This window comes from Oncorhynchus mykiss, chromosome 8, assembly GCF_013265735.2.
Source record: "Oncorhynchus mykiss isolate Arlee chromosome 8, USDA_OmykA_1.1, whole genome shotgun sequence".
Taxonomy (NCBI): domain Eukaryota; kingdom Metazoa; phylum Chordata; class Actinopteri; order Salmoniformes; family Salmonidae; genus Oncorhynchus; species Oncorhynchus mykiss.
The window spans coordinates 32,106,791-32,123,428 of NC_048572.1; the positions used below are offsets into that span (position 1 = coordinate 32,106,791).

At 42.5% G+C, this 16,638-nt stretch overlaps 1 protein-coding gene across 2 annotated transcripts in view; it reads left to right on the forward strand.

Annotated features, from left to right (window-relative positions):
• The window catches only part of LOC110529794 (leucine-rich repeat and fibronectin type-III domain-containing protein 2), a 159,788-nt gene extending 155,699 nt beyond the window's left edge, over nucleotides 1–4,089 (forward strand). For both annotated transcript variants that reach the window (XM_021612328.2, XM_021612329.2), the window contains one exon: nucleotides 1,116–4,089. In XM_021612328.2, the coding sequence (XP_021468003.1) occupies nucleotides 1,116–2,151 (1,036 nt within the window). In that variant the 3' untranslated portion in view covers nucleotides 2,152–4,089. The remainder of the gene's footprint in view (nucleotides 1–1,115) is intronic.
• Nucleotides 4,090–16,638: the final 12,549 nt, after the last annotated feature.

A 16,638-nucleotide genomic window follows, 5' to 3' on the forward strand; every position in this document is an offset into this window, starting at 1 on the left:
CTAGTTTACTGATATTTACAATTGTGATAGTAATGATTAAGAAATGACGAGCAAACTGTTAGTAAATGCTTTGTTATAAATAATGTATTTCAGCCCGTTAAACTAAAGGGTTAGTCTAGCATGGGTGTTCATGGCCAGCTACCTTGACTGAATGACTGATGTTGTCGAGGAATTGACAGGATGTTACGAGCTCCGAGCCAGTTCCCTGGACATCACTCACTATGTTCTAAGACATGTTACTTCTGACAGCTCCTCCAGGATTCCTTTCTTTCTTTTTATTGATAGTTGTGTGCCAAAATTCTGACATTTTGCTAGGCAATTTGCAATGATTTTGTCAAATTTGTCTCAAAACGCGCTGAGTGGGGGAGCCCTCTTTTTGTAGTGAGGTGATTGGACAGTTATATGAAGGAATATTGTAATGATTATGCTGTTTTATGCGGTAATAGCGAGGTGATTGCAAGTCCTCAAATATGTGGGGAATTGTTGATTTGCAAGAAAAAAAATCTCTAAATCCTGGAGGGACTGTTCTGTCCTTAAGTGGGATAAGACCCTCCTCTGGACAGGTGAGATGGTCTCATCCACTACTGTTGTATAAGGCTACCTGTCTCTCGCCTCAGAGACTCTATCTTCTGAATGTAAGAAAGCGCTTGCAGCTGCCTGAGCGACATAGGTATCTGAGGCTCTCGCTGTTACACAAGGCGTTCAATCTTCTCTCTTTCACTATCTTTCACTCTTCCTCTGTGTTCTGGTTATTTATTTCTCTCTCATCTCCGTGGCTCAGATATGGGGTGGAGCGTCTGTTTGCTGCAGCAGGACAGACTGCTTAAAGAGATAAAGCCAATTACAACTGGCTGTCTGTTAGACGAGAACAGAAACCACAAATGACATCTCCTCGGGAATGAACATAGGAACACGGAAGCCCTCTTTTCCTTTTAGTGGAAATGACCTCATAAAGAACAATCAAACACAGTTTTCTTTCCGTTGCATAGATATTACATGTATGGTGTTGAAGAAAGACGCATGTTGATAGCGTTATCCCTCCAAATCAATTCAATTGTACCAAAGCTACTAGGTTTTCACCATGGGTGTTTAACACTTGCTCTGTGTTTCTATAGGATGATCCCGGCCTCCAGCAATGCCTTCCTGGTGACCAACCTGGTGTCGGGGACAAAGTACGACCTGTGTGTCTTGGCCGCCTGGGACGACACCGCCACCACCCTGACTGCCACCAACGTGGTGGGCTGTGCCCAGTTCTTCACCCGCGATGACTACACCCAGTGCCAGTCTCTCCACAGCCAGTTCCTAGGGGGCACCATGATCCTTGTGGTGGGTGGCATCATCGTGGCGACGCTACTCGTCTTCATCATTATCCTGATGCTGCGCTACAAGGCCACCGACAATGAGGGGGGTGGCACGGGGGCGATCAGCAAGCTGACCAGCGTTAGTGCCACCCACTCACAGACCAATGGGGGCCGGCTGGGACAGAATGGCATGCCTCTGCCCTTGCCCAAACCCAAGGCCAAAGTAACCATCCAAGACGAGGTGGTGGAGTTTAAATGCGGATCCCTCCAGAGCAGCCTCACCTCCTCCTCTTCCTCGTCGGGTGGCTCGATGGTTGGGGGTGGCTCTCACAGCCCCAACAGCACCCTGGCCAACATGTGGAGGCAGGCGGCCCCCTCCAAGCCCCGGGCCAACCTGGACCACCTGCTGGGAGCCTTCAACTCCCTAGAGCTCCGGGCGGGCCAGGCCAGGGGTAGGGGAGACCTGGGGGAGCCATCCTCCAGCAGTAGCACTCTAGTGGCGGGCGGCGATAGGCCCCCCACGGACAGGGAGCCCCTGCTGGGCCACACAATGGACTCACGGCTCAGCCGGGTGCTCATGCTGCCTCTAGACTCCAAGCCAAAAAGAAGCCAGTCGTTTGACATGGGGGACTGTATGGATACAAACCGACAAACAGAAAAAGCGATGGCCTCCAGCGCCTCCACGGCCACAACGCCGGTGTGCAGCTACCCCCGGCGCATCAGCAGCATCTGGACTAAGAGGAGCTTGTCTGTGAACGGCATGCTGCTGCAGTGTGACGAGGAGGGTGACATGGGAGGGAGCAAGGGGACCTTCGAGAGCCAAGAGTGGGTCATGGAGAGTACTGTCTAGGAGAGATGGTGACACACTTTACATCTTCTTAAACACTGCCCCAGGAAGGTGGCAAAACGCCTAAGTTCTGATAGACCCACCGGTGAGTGGAGAAGTCCCTGCTTCCTCCCTCCTTCCTTGTTTACATGGAATGAATTCATGTTAATCTATTGTGGATCCACCATTGTTGTGACAGATAAGTAAAGCTCAAACCACACCTCTCGAACCCCAAATGGGTAAATAAGGGTGAAGACGCTCGGTGGACGGAGCTGATTGGTGGAGTGAGGATGTTTTGTTTTTGTATGTGTGTGTTCTCTACATGGGGAGGGGGGGACGCACAGTAATGGTCAACCACAAACTACAAGTTAGTCATGTAATGAAACCTAGTGGATTGTGCAATTTGTGTGCGGTATGGAGTCACATGGAAACTCAGAAATTGGAAGCAGGCCTGTTGTTCAAAACGAGGGCCTTAGTTTCTCAGACACAAGGAACGTAAAACAAATCACTGTATTTGTTGACTTGTAAAATGGCATACCATAAAAGCCACTCTTGTTACTGTTGCTGAGATGTTGGGCCATGCCTCTGGACTATACTACAGCTGCAAGTTAATCTGAAATATGTCATGAATTTTTATATATTTAATTTTGCCGATCAAGTACACATTGTCTAATACTGTTCTTCGCCTCTGTACAAGATGGGGCTCCGACCTCAATATTTGCATTATGAAAAACCACAATACACAAGTATATCCAGCCACATTGTTTTTATATCCACAGAACCATTTTGTTTCTTAATCCATTTGGACTGAATGGTATTTATATATCAGTGATGTAATGAATCCTTACAAAAATATATAAAAAAGATTTCATGAAAACAATGTCTGTGAATATATTAACTTTATATACAGAGTATATATTTGAGGGTTCATTAAATAACTCCATATCTGGTACCCTATCAAGTTGGATTAATGTATAAAGCAAGCAAACAATTTCTCTTTCTTGAAGTTAACAATGTGAAAATGGTAAGGTCGTACGTGAAAATGGAACTGTTATCGTGAATTAACCCAATATAGAGCTCACAACCAGCACAAGTTAACACTCTCCAGCAAGAACGATTGAGCCCCCAGAAAAACTGCAGCTCAACATGCACAATTGTTGAGAGACAAGCATTCTTCTCCAATTCCAAGGAACATTTGTACATGTTTATGAACTTTGATGCACTGACCTTTATTCTCTGTCTGGAACTCATCACCTTAAATGATCGACATTTGAGAGTAAACATACAGCTTGCCATCCTTACCAGTTATTGGCATGAGAAATGTACAGGGAATTCGTACTGAACTATCTGTGTCTAGGAATTGTCCAACCGGATTTTTGGTTTGGTAGCATAAACTCGCAGTGTTACAAAACCCTCCATCTCTTTGTGATCGTGTCAAGACAGCCCTTCAAGAACATGAACTACAACTGATTTAACTTGAGTTTACAACAAACAAAAAAACTAAAAAAGTCCATTGTAAGGTACCATAAACGTACAGTCCACAATGGTTATGCTCTCAACAATGGTGACGTTGTTGGCTTTTCTGTAACGTGTACAACTTGCATGTTTATCGAGGACTAACTCATAAAGACCACGAAGGACCTTATACACTATCTCTCTATCTGTCCTTTCTCACATTGTCTGAATGACTTCCATTGCTTCTGTACATTGACTCTGTATACTGGCTTTTTTTTTGTACAATAATTGAGTGAGAATGTTCAATGGCGAAAAACAATAATGTATACCAGTGTCTTTCTTTTCTTTGTAAGCATAAAGAAATACAGAGGTGCTTCACTGTATCATTACAGCGTAACCATGTACATTTCTCACCTGGAATTGTAGACAATGTTTCGGTGGTCAAACCTATTGTTTTTTGCTACAAAATGAAAAAAATAAAATAAAATAAAGATATTCTAAAACATTTTTGTTGTGTCAGACCCTTTTTTTTATAAGATATGCTAATGTGAAACATTTGCCAAATAAATGTATTGAATTGTTCGGCATTGCAATTATTTTGTCAGCCTCTGGTAGTTCTGGGGTAAACCGTAATCTGATCCGTATGAGGTAACCTGTCTAAATGACTACAGCCTCGAGGCACTCATATCTGTAGCCATGAAATGCATTTTATAATGTTAGAACACATTGGGTTTTTGGGTTGTTTCGGCAGAGTGTTGGAGGCAGGTATGGACTTAAAGTGTTAAAGGTGGAGTGAGGTGTATGAAGCCCTATCTTCTAAATACAGGCAGAGTGTTGGAGGCAGGTATGGACTTAAAGTGTTAAAGGTGGAGTGAGGTGTATGAAGCCCTATCTTCTAAATACAGGCAGAGTGTTGGAGGCAGGTATGGACTTCAAGTGTTAAAGGTGGAGTGAGGTGCATGAAGCCCTATCTTCTAAATACAGGCAGAGTGTTGGAGGCAGGTATGGACTTCAAGTGTTAAAGGTGGAGTGAGGTGCATGAAGCCCTATCTTCTAAATACAGGCAGAGTGTTGGAGGCAGGTATGGACTTCAAGTGTTAAAGGTGGAGTGAGGTGCATGAAGCCCTATCTTCTAAATACAGGCAGAGTGCACACTGGGCCATATTCAGTAGGCACCAAAATTAACCAGGGAGGTACAGTGGCAATACTATGCTGTATGCATTTTATTTTTAATTAACAAATCTTTATTTGGAATCTTGATCTTTGAATCTGTGTAGCTATCCAATGTGAAATGCACTGTCTATTATAGATGAAGGGCCTAGACTAGCGCCTAAATTCAATCAGATTAAGTATTAACCCTCAATAGCCGACACCCGCATAGCTGGTGTTTTGGTCGTGTTGGAAGTGTAACCACAGATGGATGACGGGAACCCAGATGGATCACAGGGGGTGAAAATTTAAAGCGTCTGGATGGAAATTCAACTCATTACCAAATATGGCAAAATGAGTTATTGCACTTACACAGACGCGTTCCCTAACGGAAGTGCAAGTACATGCTCAAACACGCCAACAGGATCTTATTAGCTCATGCAGCTCGATGCAGATGAACTATCGTGGGTTAGTTATAAGTATGTTTGGTGTAACTTCATTAGAGCTTTTAATTTGGTTTTTATGGTCATTATCACAAAGCCACATGGGCCCCACACACGTTAAAAGTTTAGAACAAGAAAGTGTAGGCAATATAGAAATAAAAATGACACTCAAATTATTAAACCAAATAATGAGGATTTCTATGAAGGTGTAGATCACACATTCCAGTGTTTGAAAGTGTAAACAAAGCTGCATGGGAATGATACTAACATGACTCCATGCAGCCAATGGCAATGTCCATAATAGGTATAACGCCAGGATCCTCTTGTGGATTTGACAGCTCTAACATAGCTCCACCTCCCGACACTGTCAAAACACCTGCTATGCACAATAGTGTGTGATTGCAGGCCGCAATTCGGGTCGTTCCTGCATGTGGGTATTCCTCCCCCTCGAGCATCCCATTAGTTTGTGCATGAAGGCCTCCCTTGAGCACGCCATCTTCATGCTTGTGTGACACTTTTGATATTCAGAATGTCCCCTAAAATGTGGGTCAAAATGGAAATAGAAGTATTATCAGAGTTTTTTGGGTGACGAAGGACACTGTCTACCGGTGTCCTAGCTAGCTACCGGTGTCACCCCCGCCTCCTTCTAGCTAGCGCACAGTGCCCTTCGCTCCCACCTGCCGAACACCTGCCATCGTTAACAGAACTGCGGGAAAGCAGAGCCCGACAGGTGGGGGGTGAAGGACACTGTCTATCGTTGGCTACCTAGCAACCTATCCCGCCTGCTATGTACCAGAGTCCTAACTAGCAAGCTAACTAGCTAGCTAGCACCCAGTGTCCTTTGCTAACACCTGCCCTCGCCGTCATTAACAGAACTGCGGGAAAACTGTGCTCGACAGGCGGGGGCGAAGGACACTGTTTATTGTCGTCCTAGCTAGCTACCAGTGTTGTCACCCCGTTCTTGTTCTGTGGGTTTTATTGGCAGTTGGCACCCAACGTTATGGTGCATTACCGCCACCTACTGTACTGGAGTATCACCGCCTCACACCTGTGATTAGGAGTCCTAGCTGAAAAATGTAGCAATAAAATGCAAGAATGCCCACATGTAGGAAAGGCCTCAATTGCCGGCGGAAATTGTACCCTTCTCGCTATGCAGGGCTGGCAACGTGGTCTCAGTGCAATTTGTATCATTATGTAAGTAAATCTGTGACATGTCAAAGGTATGATATATTACGCTATGTTAAGTTATATTACGAATGGAATAGCGGTCGTACAATAGCATATGAATTATAGGACGTATAGTATCATACAGTACCTCTTACCCAGTTGTACAACAGCCAGCAGTGTTTCATGCTGCACCCCATTGCTGGTTTGCCTGTGAAGCTCAGCAGGGTTGTGTCTGGTTGGTCCCTGTGATGGGAGACCAGATGCTGCAGGAAGTGGTTTTGGAGGGCCAGTAGGGGGCACTCTTTCCTATAAAATACATCCCAATGCTCCAGGGCAGTGATTGGGGACATTGCACTGTGTAGGGTGCTGTCATTTGGATGGGAAGTTAAGGTGTCCTCACTCTCTATGGTCATTAAAGATGCTATGGCAATTGTAAGAGTAGGGGTGTTAACCCCAGTGTCTTAGCTAAATTCCCAATCTGAACTTCATCCCCTACCTTCAATTGGTTTATGAATCTGCCCTGTAACTATTCCCCAGGTTGTTGCTGTAAATGAGAATGTGTTCAGTCAATTTACCTGGTATTAAAATAGTGTATGAATTGGATTACTTAATTTATCATCCTTCTTGGATGACGTATTGTATTATACGTCTTTCCCTGAGACCAGTTTGCTTGTTGCACTGTAACAACAAAAAATAATTACAGGGATAATTTACATTGATGGTTAGGGAAACTAACGACAAAGGTTAGGTGAATTTACGTAGCAGGTTAGGTTGTTTGAGTTAAGTTTATAAGAAAGGTTAGGGGAAGAGTTAGCTAAAATGCTAAAGTTGTCACCAACGCCACTCGAACACGCAACCTTTGGATTGCTAGATGTTCACGGATTCTGCCCACCAATTCTCCCCAACCAATGCAGTATACGTAAAATACGTAAAGTACGTTTTGTATTCCTCAGAACAAGGCTGGCGTCAGAACAAATCAGTTGGATGGACCTTTGATTTCCATAGGGGGGCACGTTTTTTCACAGGAACTCCTGTGTGTGCACACGCTTGCGCGTTCACAATTTTTGTTATGGGTGTAATAATAAAGACCATAGCAACTTGTGAGTTTCAAGTTTGGGGAAGCTTATCATTTATATGTGCATTTTTGTTTCTCAACATCATTGTCGTGGTTTATTGTCAAAATCTGTAGGAAAATGATACAAATCTAAAAGTTCAAATTAAATTATAATTATGGCGAGAGCACCAGCCTCTGCCATATGGACAGATTAATACACTGTGATCCATGGCGGCTAAATAAATGAGAGCATAGAACTCAGAGATAACCTATAGGCCCATGCAGCAGTATAATGTCCATTAACTAAGTAAAATACGTAGGCCTAAAGCCGTCAGATAAAAACAGTAGAAAATATCCTAATGAAAATTGTTTCTTTCAATCACATGAATCTCTCTATTCCACCTGTCTGCTTCCCTTTTTATCTGTCTTGACTTGAGCCTTTGCTAGTGAAGTGCAACATTGTATAAACATCATGTTGGGTCCAACCCGAAGCGCTTGCAACACTGCATCAACTAGCCGCTAGTTGGGGTGTCAAACTCATTCCACGGAGGGCCTAGAGTCTGCAGGTTTTATGTTTTTCCTTTCAATTAAGACCTATAGAACCAGGTGAGTAGAGTTCCTTACTAATTAGTCACCTTAATTAATCAATCAAGGGTGGAGCAAAAAACCTGCAGGCACTCGGCCCTCCGTGGAATGAGTTTGACACGTGTGAACTAGCATATTCCGGGCCCTCGCGGTTTCCTGCGACAGTGAGCTCGGGACAGACAATCTTTAATGACGTTTCCACTGGATATGTGGGATCATCAGATCATTCTGTTTTTCTCTTTCCCACCAAGGCTTGGTGATTGAGGCCGGTAGTGTTAGAAAGATTTGTAAAATATTGAGGAACTATCATTCACACTGGATGTTAAAATAACAGACTTCATTGACTTGTGAGGCAGAGACAAAATGACTGAGAAGCTCAGCGTATTAGTGGTGTATGTGGTGAGTTGAGACAATCAGAAATCAGACATTGCCAAATTGTCACTTTCCTATATGCATTCTGGAGAGAGACGCACCATATCTTTGCGACACAACCCTCTCCTCCCCTTCTTCTTGATGCAACATTTTAAACTATACTCAAGACGCATTATCTTCACACTGACAGCCGCAACTCAATCATCTAGACCTATTGCCACACGCACTACCCAAAAAGAGGCATAGTCCTGCACACTTGTGATTTGAAACAATCTACAGCAATTCTTTCAAAAATAAGCTAATGATCCTCTGTGGCTAAGTCATGCTCCCTGGTGAAATATTTTGATAGTATAATAATAACAATAGTATAATAATAACAATAGTATAATTTTGGTGAAACATCAATTTAGCCTAATTGTGCACCCACCAACTTTCCTTACCAATTCGCAAGAGGCTTAAACCATAGATCTGTATATAATGAGCAGAGGCTCATGTCTCCGCCCTAACAATGGGAGTCTGTCCCAAAGGCGGTAAGGCAGGAGACAAGATTAGGTCTGCAAATCATTCACATAGAAATGCATTGGGCTTATTCTGGACAGATTTTGGTGATAGCGAGCCCTCTCGCTTCGCCTCTTCTTCTCTGCTGAAACAATATCACTGGAGAAAGCATCCGAGGGAGCGAAACAGCACCCGTCTATATGTATCTCATGTATCTGATACTGTCTGGCCAGAAATAGTATGACATGTCATACTATTTTTGTCCAGACAGAATCAGATACATGGTCTACACATACTGAGACAAAGGGGGCGCTGTTTTGCTCGCTTTAACTGAGCTTCACGGTCATACAAATTATTTCAATATTTTAATTGGACGGGCAAGTAGGTACGGTAGGGCGGCAAGGGCCCCTAAGGCCCACCCATAATGCCAGCCCTGGCTCAGAAGCCAGCCTGATGCAGGTGTCGACTAGCGCCAGTCTAAATGACTCTAGAACAAGGTTGGGCAAATAAGAGATCTGTCCAACTGTAAACCAAAAAGTCTTACTGTGCCCTGTACTTTATGATCAGCTGATTTAACAAGAGAGATGGACCGACATTATCAAGGGATTATGTTGACAGAAATAGAAACTGTATTCCAGCATCTTCACATTGCCAAGGTCATCCGTATGGAGACTTATTTGTATTCTCCCATTTTATCAGCCCTGCACCACATTCCAGCCTTAAGACAAACACAAAGCAGAAAGAGCGGGGCTTTTGCACAATACACATCAAACAACGCAGCATCTCTTCATTACAAAGTCCACTCACTCTGCGTGGCACCACCGGCACACAACACAACAACAGTCAGCATTCAATCCAACTCCCCATGAGATACTCGACCAGAAATGCCACTCTTTCTTCTCTTTCTGTTGGTCACAGTGTGGTTCCTCTAGTCAGAATCATCCCTACCTGTTGACCACAACACTGTGTGTAGTGGGAAGCCTTTCTCCAATAGACCTAGTCCCAACTGAGGGGCTGTGTTGTGAGTGTGTACGTGCATGCGTTTAAGCGTTCATTTGTGCGTATGTGAAAAATATGTGGAGGAATGTGTGTGTGGAAGAATATTCAGAGGGTGTGAGACGCTCTGTGCCGGGTGAGAAAGAGGGAGGAGTGATCGTGTTGGCTCAATGTGGAGGACGCACAGCTTGATTGGCAGGCTGCCCACCACTCGGATCCTTCACGCCACATCCATCCAGTGGATAGGATATGGGGCCCTCGGCTTCAGCTATCTTCCCCCGAGTAGCAGCCACATCAGCTCCACCACAAACCACGAACTCACAGCAGCCTCCCCAACCAGCAGGAGACAACACAGCATCAATTAGTGGAAGAATCAAACAATGGCTTTGCATAGAAATGAGGACCCTTTGCAGATGCAGAAGCCAGTCACGTTGTGTTTCAAGGTAACGGTGCGTGCAGTACTGTCAGTACACATACAATGGCTCCTGTTTGACACTTAGGCCTCAATTCAATCAGATCAAGTGTTAACCGTTGATAGCGGACACCCGCATAGCTGAAGTTTTGGTGGTGTCGGAGGTGTAACTGCATTGGAGCTCTCAAACCAGTCAACAGCTGCTCTTGATCATTGTCATGAAGCCACATCTGTCCCACTCCTGTTAGAAGTTCAGAATAAGAACGTGTAGGCTATATAGAAATAATGACGCTTCTGTCAGCCTAATCAAGGTGTAGATTAGGCTCTCTCTCACATTCCAGTGTTCAAACTTCTAAACCATGCTGCATGGGATTTCTCTTAATGCGACTCTGTGTTGCTAATGGCATTGTCCACTTTAGGCATGACCTAATGCAAGGAGCCACATGTGGACAGCTCTAGCACAGTTCCACCTCTGACACCGCCAGAAACAACCGCTATGGGTGCCTTCAGAAAGTATTCACACCCCTTGACTTTTTCTACGTTTTGTTGTGATACCTGAATAAAACATTTATTAAATTGAGATTTCGTGTCACTGGCCTACGCACAATACCCCATAATGTCAAAATGGAATAATGTATTTCAATTTTATTTATTTTTTACAAATGAAGTAATAAAAATGCTAATCTGAAATGTCTTGAGTCAATACTGTAAGTATTCAACCCCTTTATTATGGCAAGCCTATGTCACGACTTCCGCCGAAGTCGGCCCTTCTCCTTGCTCGGGTGGTGTTCGGCGGTCGACGTCACTGGCTTCCTAGTCACTACCGATCCATTTTTCTGTTTCGTTTTGTTTTGTCTGATTACATACACACCTGTTTTACATTCCCTATTTAACCATCTGACATACATTTCTGTGATTGTTTATGTCGTTAGTGGTTGTGTTCGTGTTAGAGTTTTGTTGTATGTTCCATTTTGGAATTTTGCTTTATTCTTTGAGCAAACTCAGTTGGATTACTCCATACCTGTGTCCTGCGCCTGACTCCGCTTTCACTCTGCACCCAATCGCTGACAGCCTAAATATGTTAGGACTAAACATTTGCTTAACAATTCACATAATACGTTGCATGGACTCACTGTGTGCAAAAAGTGTTTAACATGATTTTTTAATGACTACCTCATCTCTGTACACCACACATACAATTATCTGCAAGGTCCCTCAGTTGAGCAGTGAATTTCAAACAGACTCAACCACAAAGACCAGGGAGGTTTACCAAAATGTCTCCCAAAGGCCACCTATTGGTGGATAAAAAAAGAAGAAACAAAAGCAGACATTGGATATCCCTTTGAGCATGGTTGTTATGAATTACATATTGGATGGTGTATCAATACACCCAGTCACTACAAAGATACAGGCATCCTCCCTAACTCAGTTGCCTGAGAGAAGGGAAACCGCTCAGAGATTTCATCATGAGGCCATTGGTGACTTTAAAACAGTTAGAGTATAATGGCTGTGATAGGAGAAAACTGAGGATAGATAATAACATTGTGGTTACTAACCTAGTGAAAAGAAGGAAGCCTGTACAGAGTAAAAATATTCCAAAAACATGCATCATGTTAGCAATAAGGCACTAAAGGAAAACGGCAAAAAATGTGTAAGAGAAAATGACTTCATGTCCAGAATGGAAAGCTTTATGTTTGTTGTAAAATAGGGCAGGGTTACACCGGTGTTCTGATTGCTAAGCTAGGTTGCTGGGTTGGAAATTGAATCACTACAAGGCTGCCCGGCAAGAGCAGTATGGATGCCACTCATAATTGGCTTGTCACCTCACCACCATGAACCACACACTGGTACTCTTTAGGGTTCTTTACGTAACAACTGTAGGATGTGGTTCTACAAGGAATAGAAAAATAACATATTATAGGACACAATAATATGTGATTATTACTATAAGATGCATACAGTATAAAGGCTTAATCGGATGAACTTACTACGTAGGCAACGTAACCTAATGAAACAAGACACAGATGTGAATACAATGGTGACTTAAAATGATATGTGGTATGTAATAGGCTCCTATTACATCTAAAAGATTACGCGGTATATGAGAACATGAATACCAGCCGCAGAATACAGCTGCAGTCTATACACCGCTACACAATACAGCCCTAGTATGCTAACCATAAACCGCTAAACCGCTAGACCTTAAACTATAAAGTGGTCGGAAAGGACACGTGACACCAGGAAGGCGCAATAACTGCGTACTGACCATGAAACTGGTGGGACAGAGCGAAAGCGCTCACTAACGTAACTTAAACCTGCTATATTTAATGAGCTGCTGCAGTTACCAGCAGGCTGTACAATGTAAACAAACTCTGCATCTTATGACCACAATAATAAAGGGACCTAAATCTTATATCTCAAGCATAAACATAACTGCAATGCACTGTGTGCATGACGCATAGAAAATAGTTAGCCTGGCTAAGTAGCTAACGTAACTTTATTTGCTAGCAATGACGATACGTAGTCAATTACAACTTTAGAATAAATTTAGAATAACCCCCCCCCCCCGACAGCATACATACAGTATGATAAACATGACATATTAGATATTTAGATGAACGCACAAATACAGTTAAACATGCTGAAATATGTCTTCTTATTATTTCTGTGGATAATCACAACTGTCCATTCCCTGTCTACACTAAAACTCACAGGCTGGATGCGGGACTTACAACACTAAAGAGAATGTCTCTGATTGGATAGCATGTTAGGGCTGATTGATTGATGAGCTGTTGGACATTCTAACTAAAGGGACAAACTAGAGCTGCATAGAGAAATACTAAATCTGAAGGTCTGGCCTTTTTCTACATTTGGGGACAAATCCAACACAACACATCACTGAGTACCACTCTTCATATTTTCAAGCATGGTGGTGGCTGCATCATGTTATGGGTATGCTTGACATCGGCCATGACTAGGAAGTTTTTTATGATCAAATGAAATGGAATAGAGCTAAACACAGGCAAAATCCTTGAGGAAAACCTGGTTCAGTCTGCTTTCCAACAGACACTGGGAGACAAATTCACCTTTCAGCAGAACAATAACCTAAAACACAAGGCAAAATATACACTGGAGTTGTTTATCAAGACGACATTGAATGTTCTTGGCCTAGTTACAGTGTTGACTTAAATCGGCTTAAAAATATATTGCAAGACTTGAAAATGGCTGTCTAACAATGATCAGCAACCAACTTGACAGAGCTTGAAGAATTTTAGAAAGAATAATGTGCAAAAATTGTACAATCCATGTGTGCAAAGCTCTAAGAGACTTATCCAGAAAGACAACTGTAATCACTGGCAAAGGTGATTATAATATGTATTGACTCAGTGGTGTGAATACTTATGTAACTTAGACACTTCTTCATTTCATTTTCAATAAATGTGCAAAAAACTCTAAAAATATTTTTTCACTTTGCCATTATGGGGGTATTGTGTGTAGATGGTTAACAAAAAATATATGCATTTTTATTTCAGGCTGTAAAACAACAAAATGTGTAACAATGAGTATGAACACTTTCTGAAGGCATTGCACATGGTCATTACCTCAAAACTGAAGAAGTGCTTGAGATTGTTCTCCATGGAACCTTCAAGAAGTGTGTCCTTACTGCACCACAGAATCAGGGTCATCATGACTGGTTTGCATTATTTACTGGGTCCATGTGTGGCTGTTCTTCCAAGGCTATTAGGGAATGGCCTCAGATGGTGATAGGGTCCATGTTGCCATGACTAGAACATGAATTCTGAGCTGGAGCGTATGGGGACTGGAGCCATGGGGAGCGCCTGGGGCAATAGAAACCATGGGCTGAAACCTTCCACTCAGCCATTATGGGCTTATTTAGCATATGGAAAGGTTGATCTATTTTAAAATAACTCTAGAGAGCACAATACACAGTCTATGTTTTCCATAGTTGATTATGTCTGTATTTTGTATCGTTTGCAACTTCAGTTAAAGTGAACTCAAGGAGAATACAGATGAGGTAAAAGTGGATAGGTGGCTTCATTTAAATTAATTAGCTTTAGAGTACATTTATGCAAAGATTGACCCCAATGTGTTGGGCATAATGGGTTAAAAAAACAACCTACATTCATAGTACGCTGGTGCCTCCCTGTGGTTCTAAAGTAGCTTTACAGGTGGTTGTAAAAGAGGCCGATCAAATACAACCAAAAGTCAACATAATGACTGATGTCTATGAACGAAAGATGAAAGTGACCCTAACGCTAATATTAGCTCATTGAACTTACCTACAGTAAGCACCTTGACCGGGACTGCCCCCCTCCAAGTTGAATATCTTTTCAATAGGTCCATACATACAAACATGATATATAATTTGAGGACGCTTTGAGTCATTCCATCACATTTTTGACTGGTCAACAAAGTGGTTGCTTCTGGGTAAAAAAAAATCCATATCCCAGGTTTATGTTCCACTAGATAAAATCAGGATATGCCTTCTGTGTACATGACTGCTGTAGCCTACCCACTTTGCATAGGGCATCAAGAATGTATCAGAAATGTAACACATTTATTAAAAACCAGGGACATTTCAGGGCATATGATGAAAAATGTTTGGTCACTCTTATGACCATCAACCTACAGTAGCTAGCTAGAACACTGGGAAGAACATAACACCTCTCTTTGCACCAGATATTTGTGGAGTGAGTGATAGCTAATAGCTGTGTTCCCATATGATGAGGGAACCTCCAAGAAACAAGGGGGAGGGGGGTCTGGTGTCAAATGTTAAAGGAGTAAGTAAAGGTCTCTCATCCCAGTGACTAGCACAAACAGATGACTGGAGAGAGCTGTTGAATAATACTGTATTTCAAGCCATAGAACAATCCAGTGAAGGAGTGAATTCATGTGCTATTTTTGTGCTATCTCAGTGGCCTCACATTTTTAAGAGATGCTGGTTCAGGAATTATTTAATATGCCACAGGGCACATATTTGCTGTCCCACTAGATGGCAATATAACTATAACTGACGGCTAATTCTTCTCATGTCAAGGCAACTGGTGATACACCTTGCCTTGATATTTTGGGTCAATTGAACTCAACAAATAGCATATGTTCTCGGTTTGAGCTTCTGTAATTTTGTCTGGATTAGGGTTGTGAGCTTGTACTAAGGTGTTTTTTTTCTGCACAGGACTCTGTAAACAATATTGACATACAGAAGGGATATGTTGGGGTCAACCTAGCTTCTCATGTCTCCACTCCAATACATTCCTTTTTGTTTTGTTATGTTGTTGCTTGTAATTTTGTTGTTATGACTAGGATTGCCTTTTTTGTTCCCTTTTGAACTGTCTGAGGGGAGTGTGAACAATTTCTGCATCTGTCAGTTCACCAATAGTGTCCCAACGGGAAGAACATTAGGGAATGCTTTCCGGTCTCACTGAAAATGTTCTTGCTATATTTTATTACTGTAGTGACTTTTTTTTCCATGTTATATGTATTTATGCTTTGTCTTGACAATTCATCTATATATATCAATATCAGCTACATTCTTTGATACAATATTGACACATATCAGTTTTATTTCAAAACGAGCATTGTAACTGTGTGAATGTTCACTTCCACAGGTCCGTAAAGTCTAGACAACTGATTGCTGATTGGGACAGGTGTGAATGTTCTGGGAGGCAACAAGAAGGACATGCCTTGCTCATATTGATATCAAATGGAACTATCAATATTGGTGCCCACCACCTCTTACCATGTTATTATGCCGGTTTTATTCAAAGCCATATAGCCTACAAAACATATTGACTGATTCAGCTAATTCTGTCATTATAGCTTTGCTAAGGACATCATCCAGTGGTCTTATGTTGAATTACATGTTGTATTGCTTTTGCCAAAGGAGGTACTCTATGCAAGAAAGAAGCATATGAACTCAGCAAGCATATGAACTTTTTCAGGACCCTGTCTTTCAAAGATAACTTGTAAAAATCCAAATAACTTCACAGATCTTCATTGTAAAGGGTTTAAACACTGTTTCCCATGCTTGTTCAATGAAGCATAAACAATTAATGAACATGCACCTGTGGAACGGTCGTTAAGACACTAACAGCTTACATACGGTAGGCAATTAAGGTCACAGTTATGAAAACGTAGGGCACTATAAAGAGGCCTTTCTACTGACTGTGAAAAACACCAAAAGAAAGATGCCCAGGGTCCCTGCTCATCTGCGTGAACGTGCCTTAGGCATGCTGATAGGAGGCATGAGGACGGCAGATGTGGCCAGGGCAATAAATTGCAATGTCCATACTTTGAGATGCCTAAGACAGTGCTACAGGGAGACAGGACAGACAGCTGATTGTCCTTGCAGTGGCAGA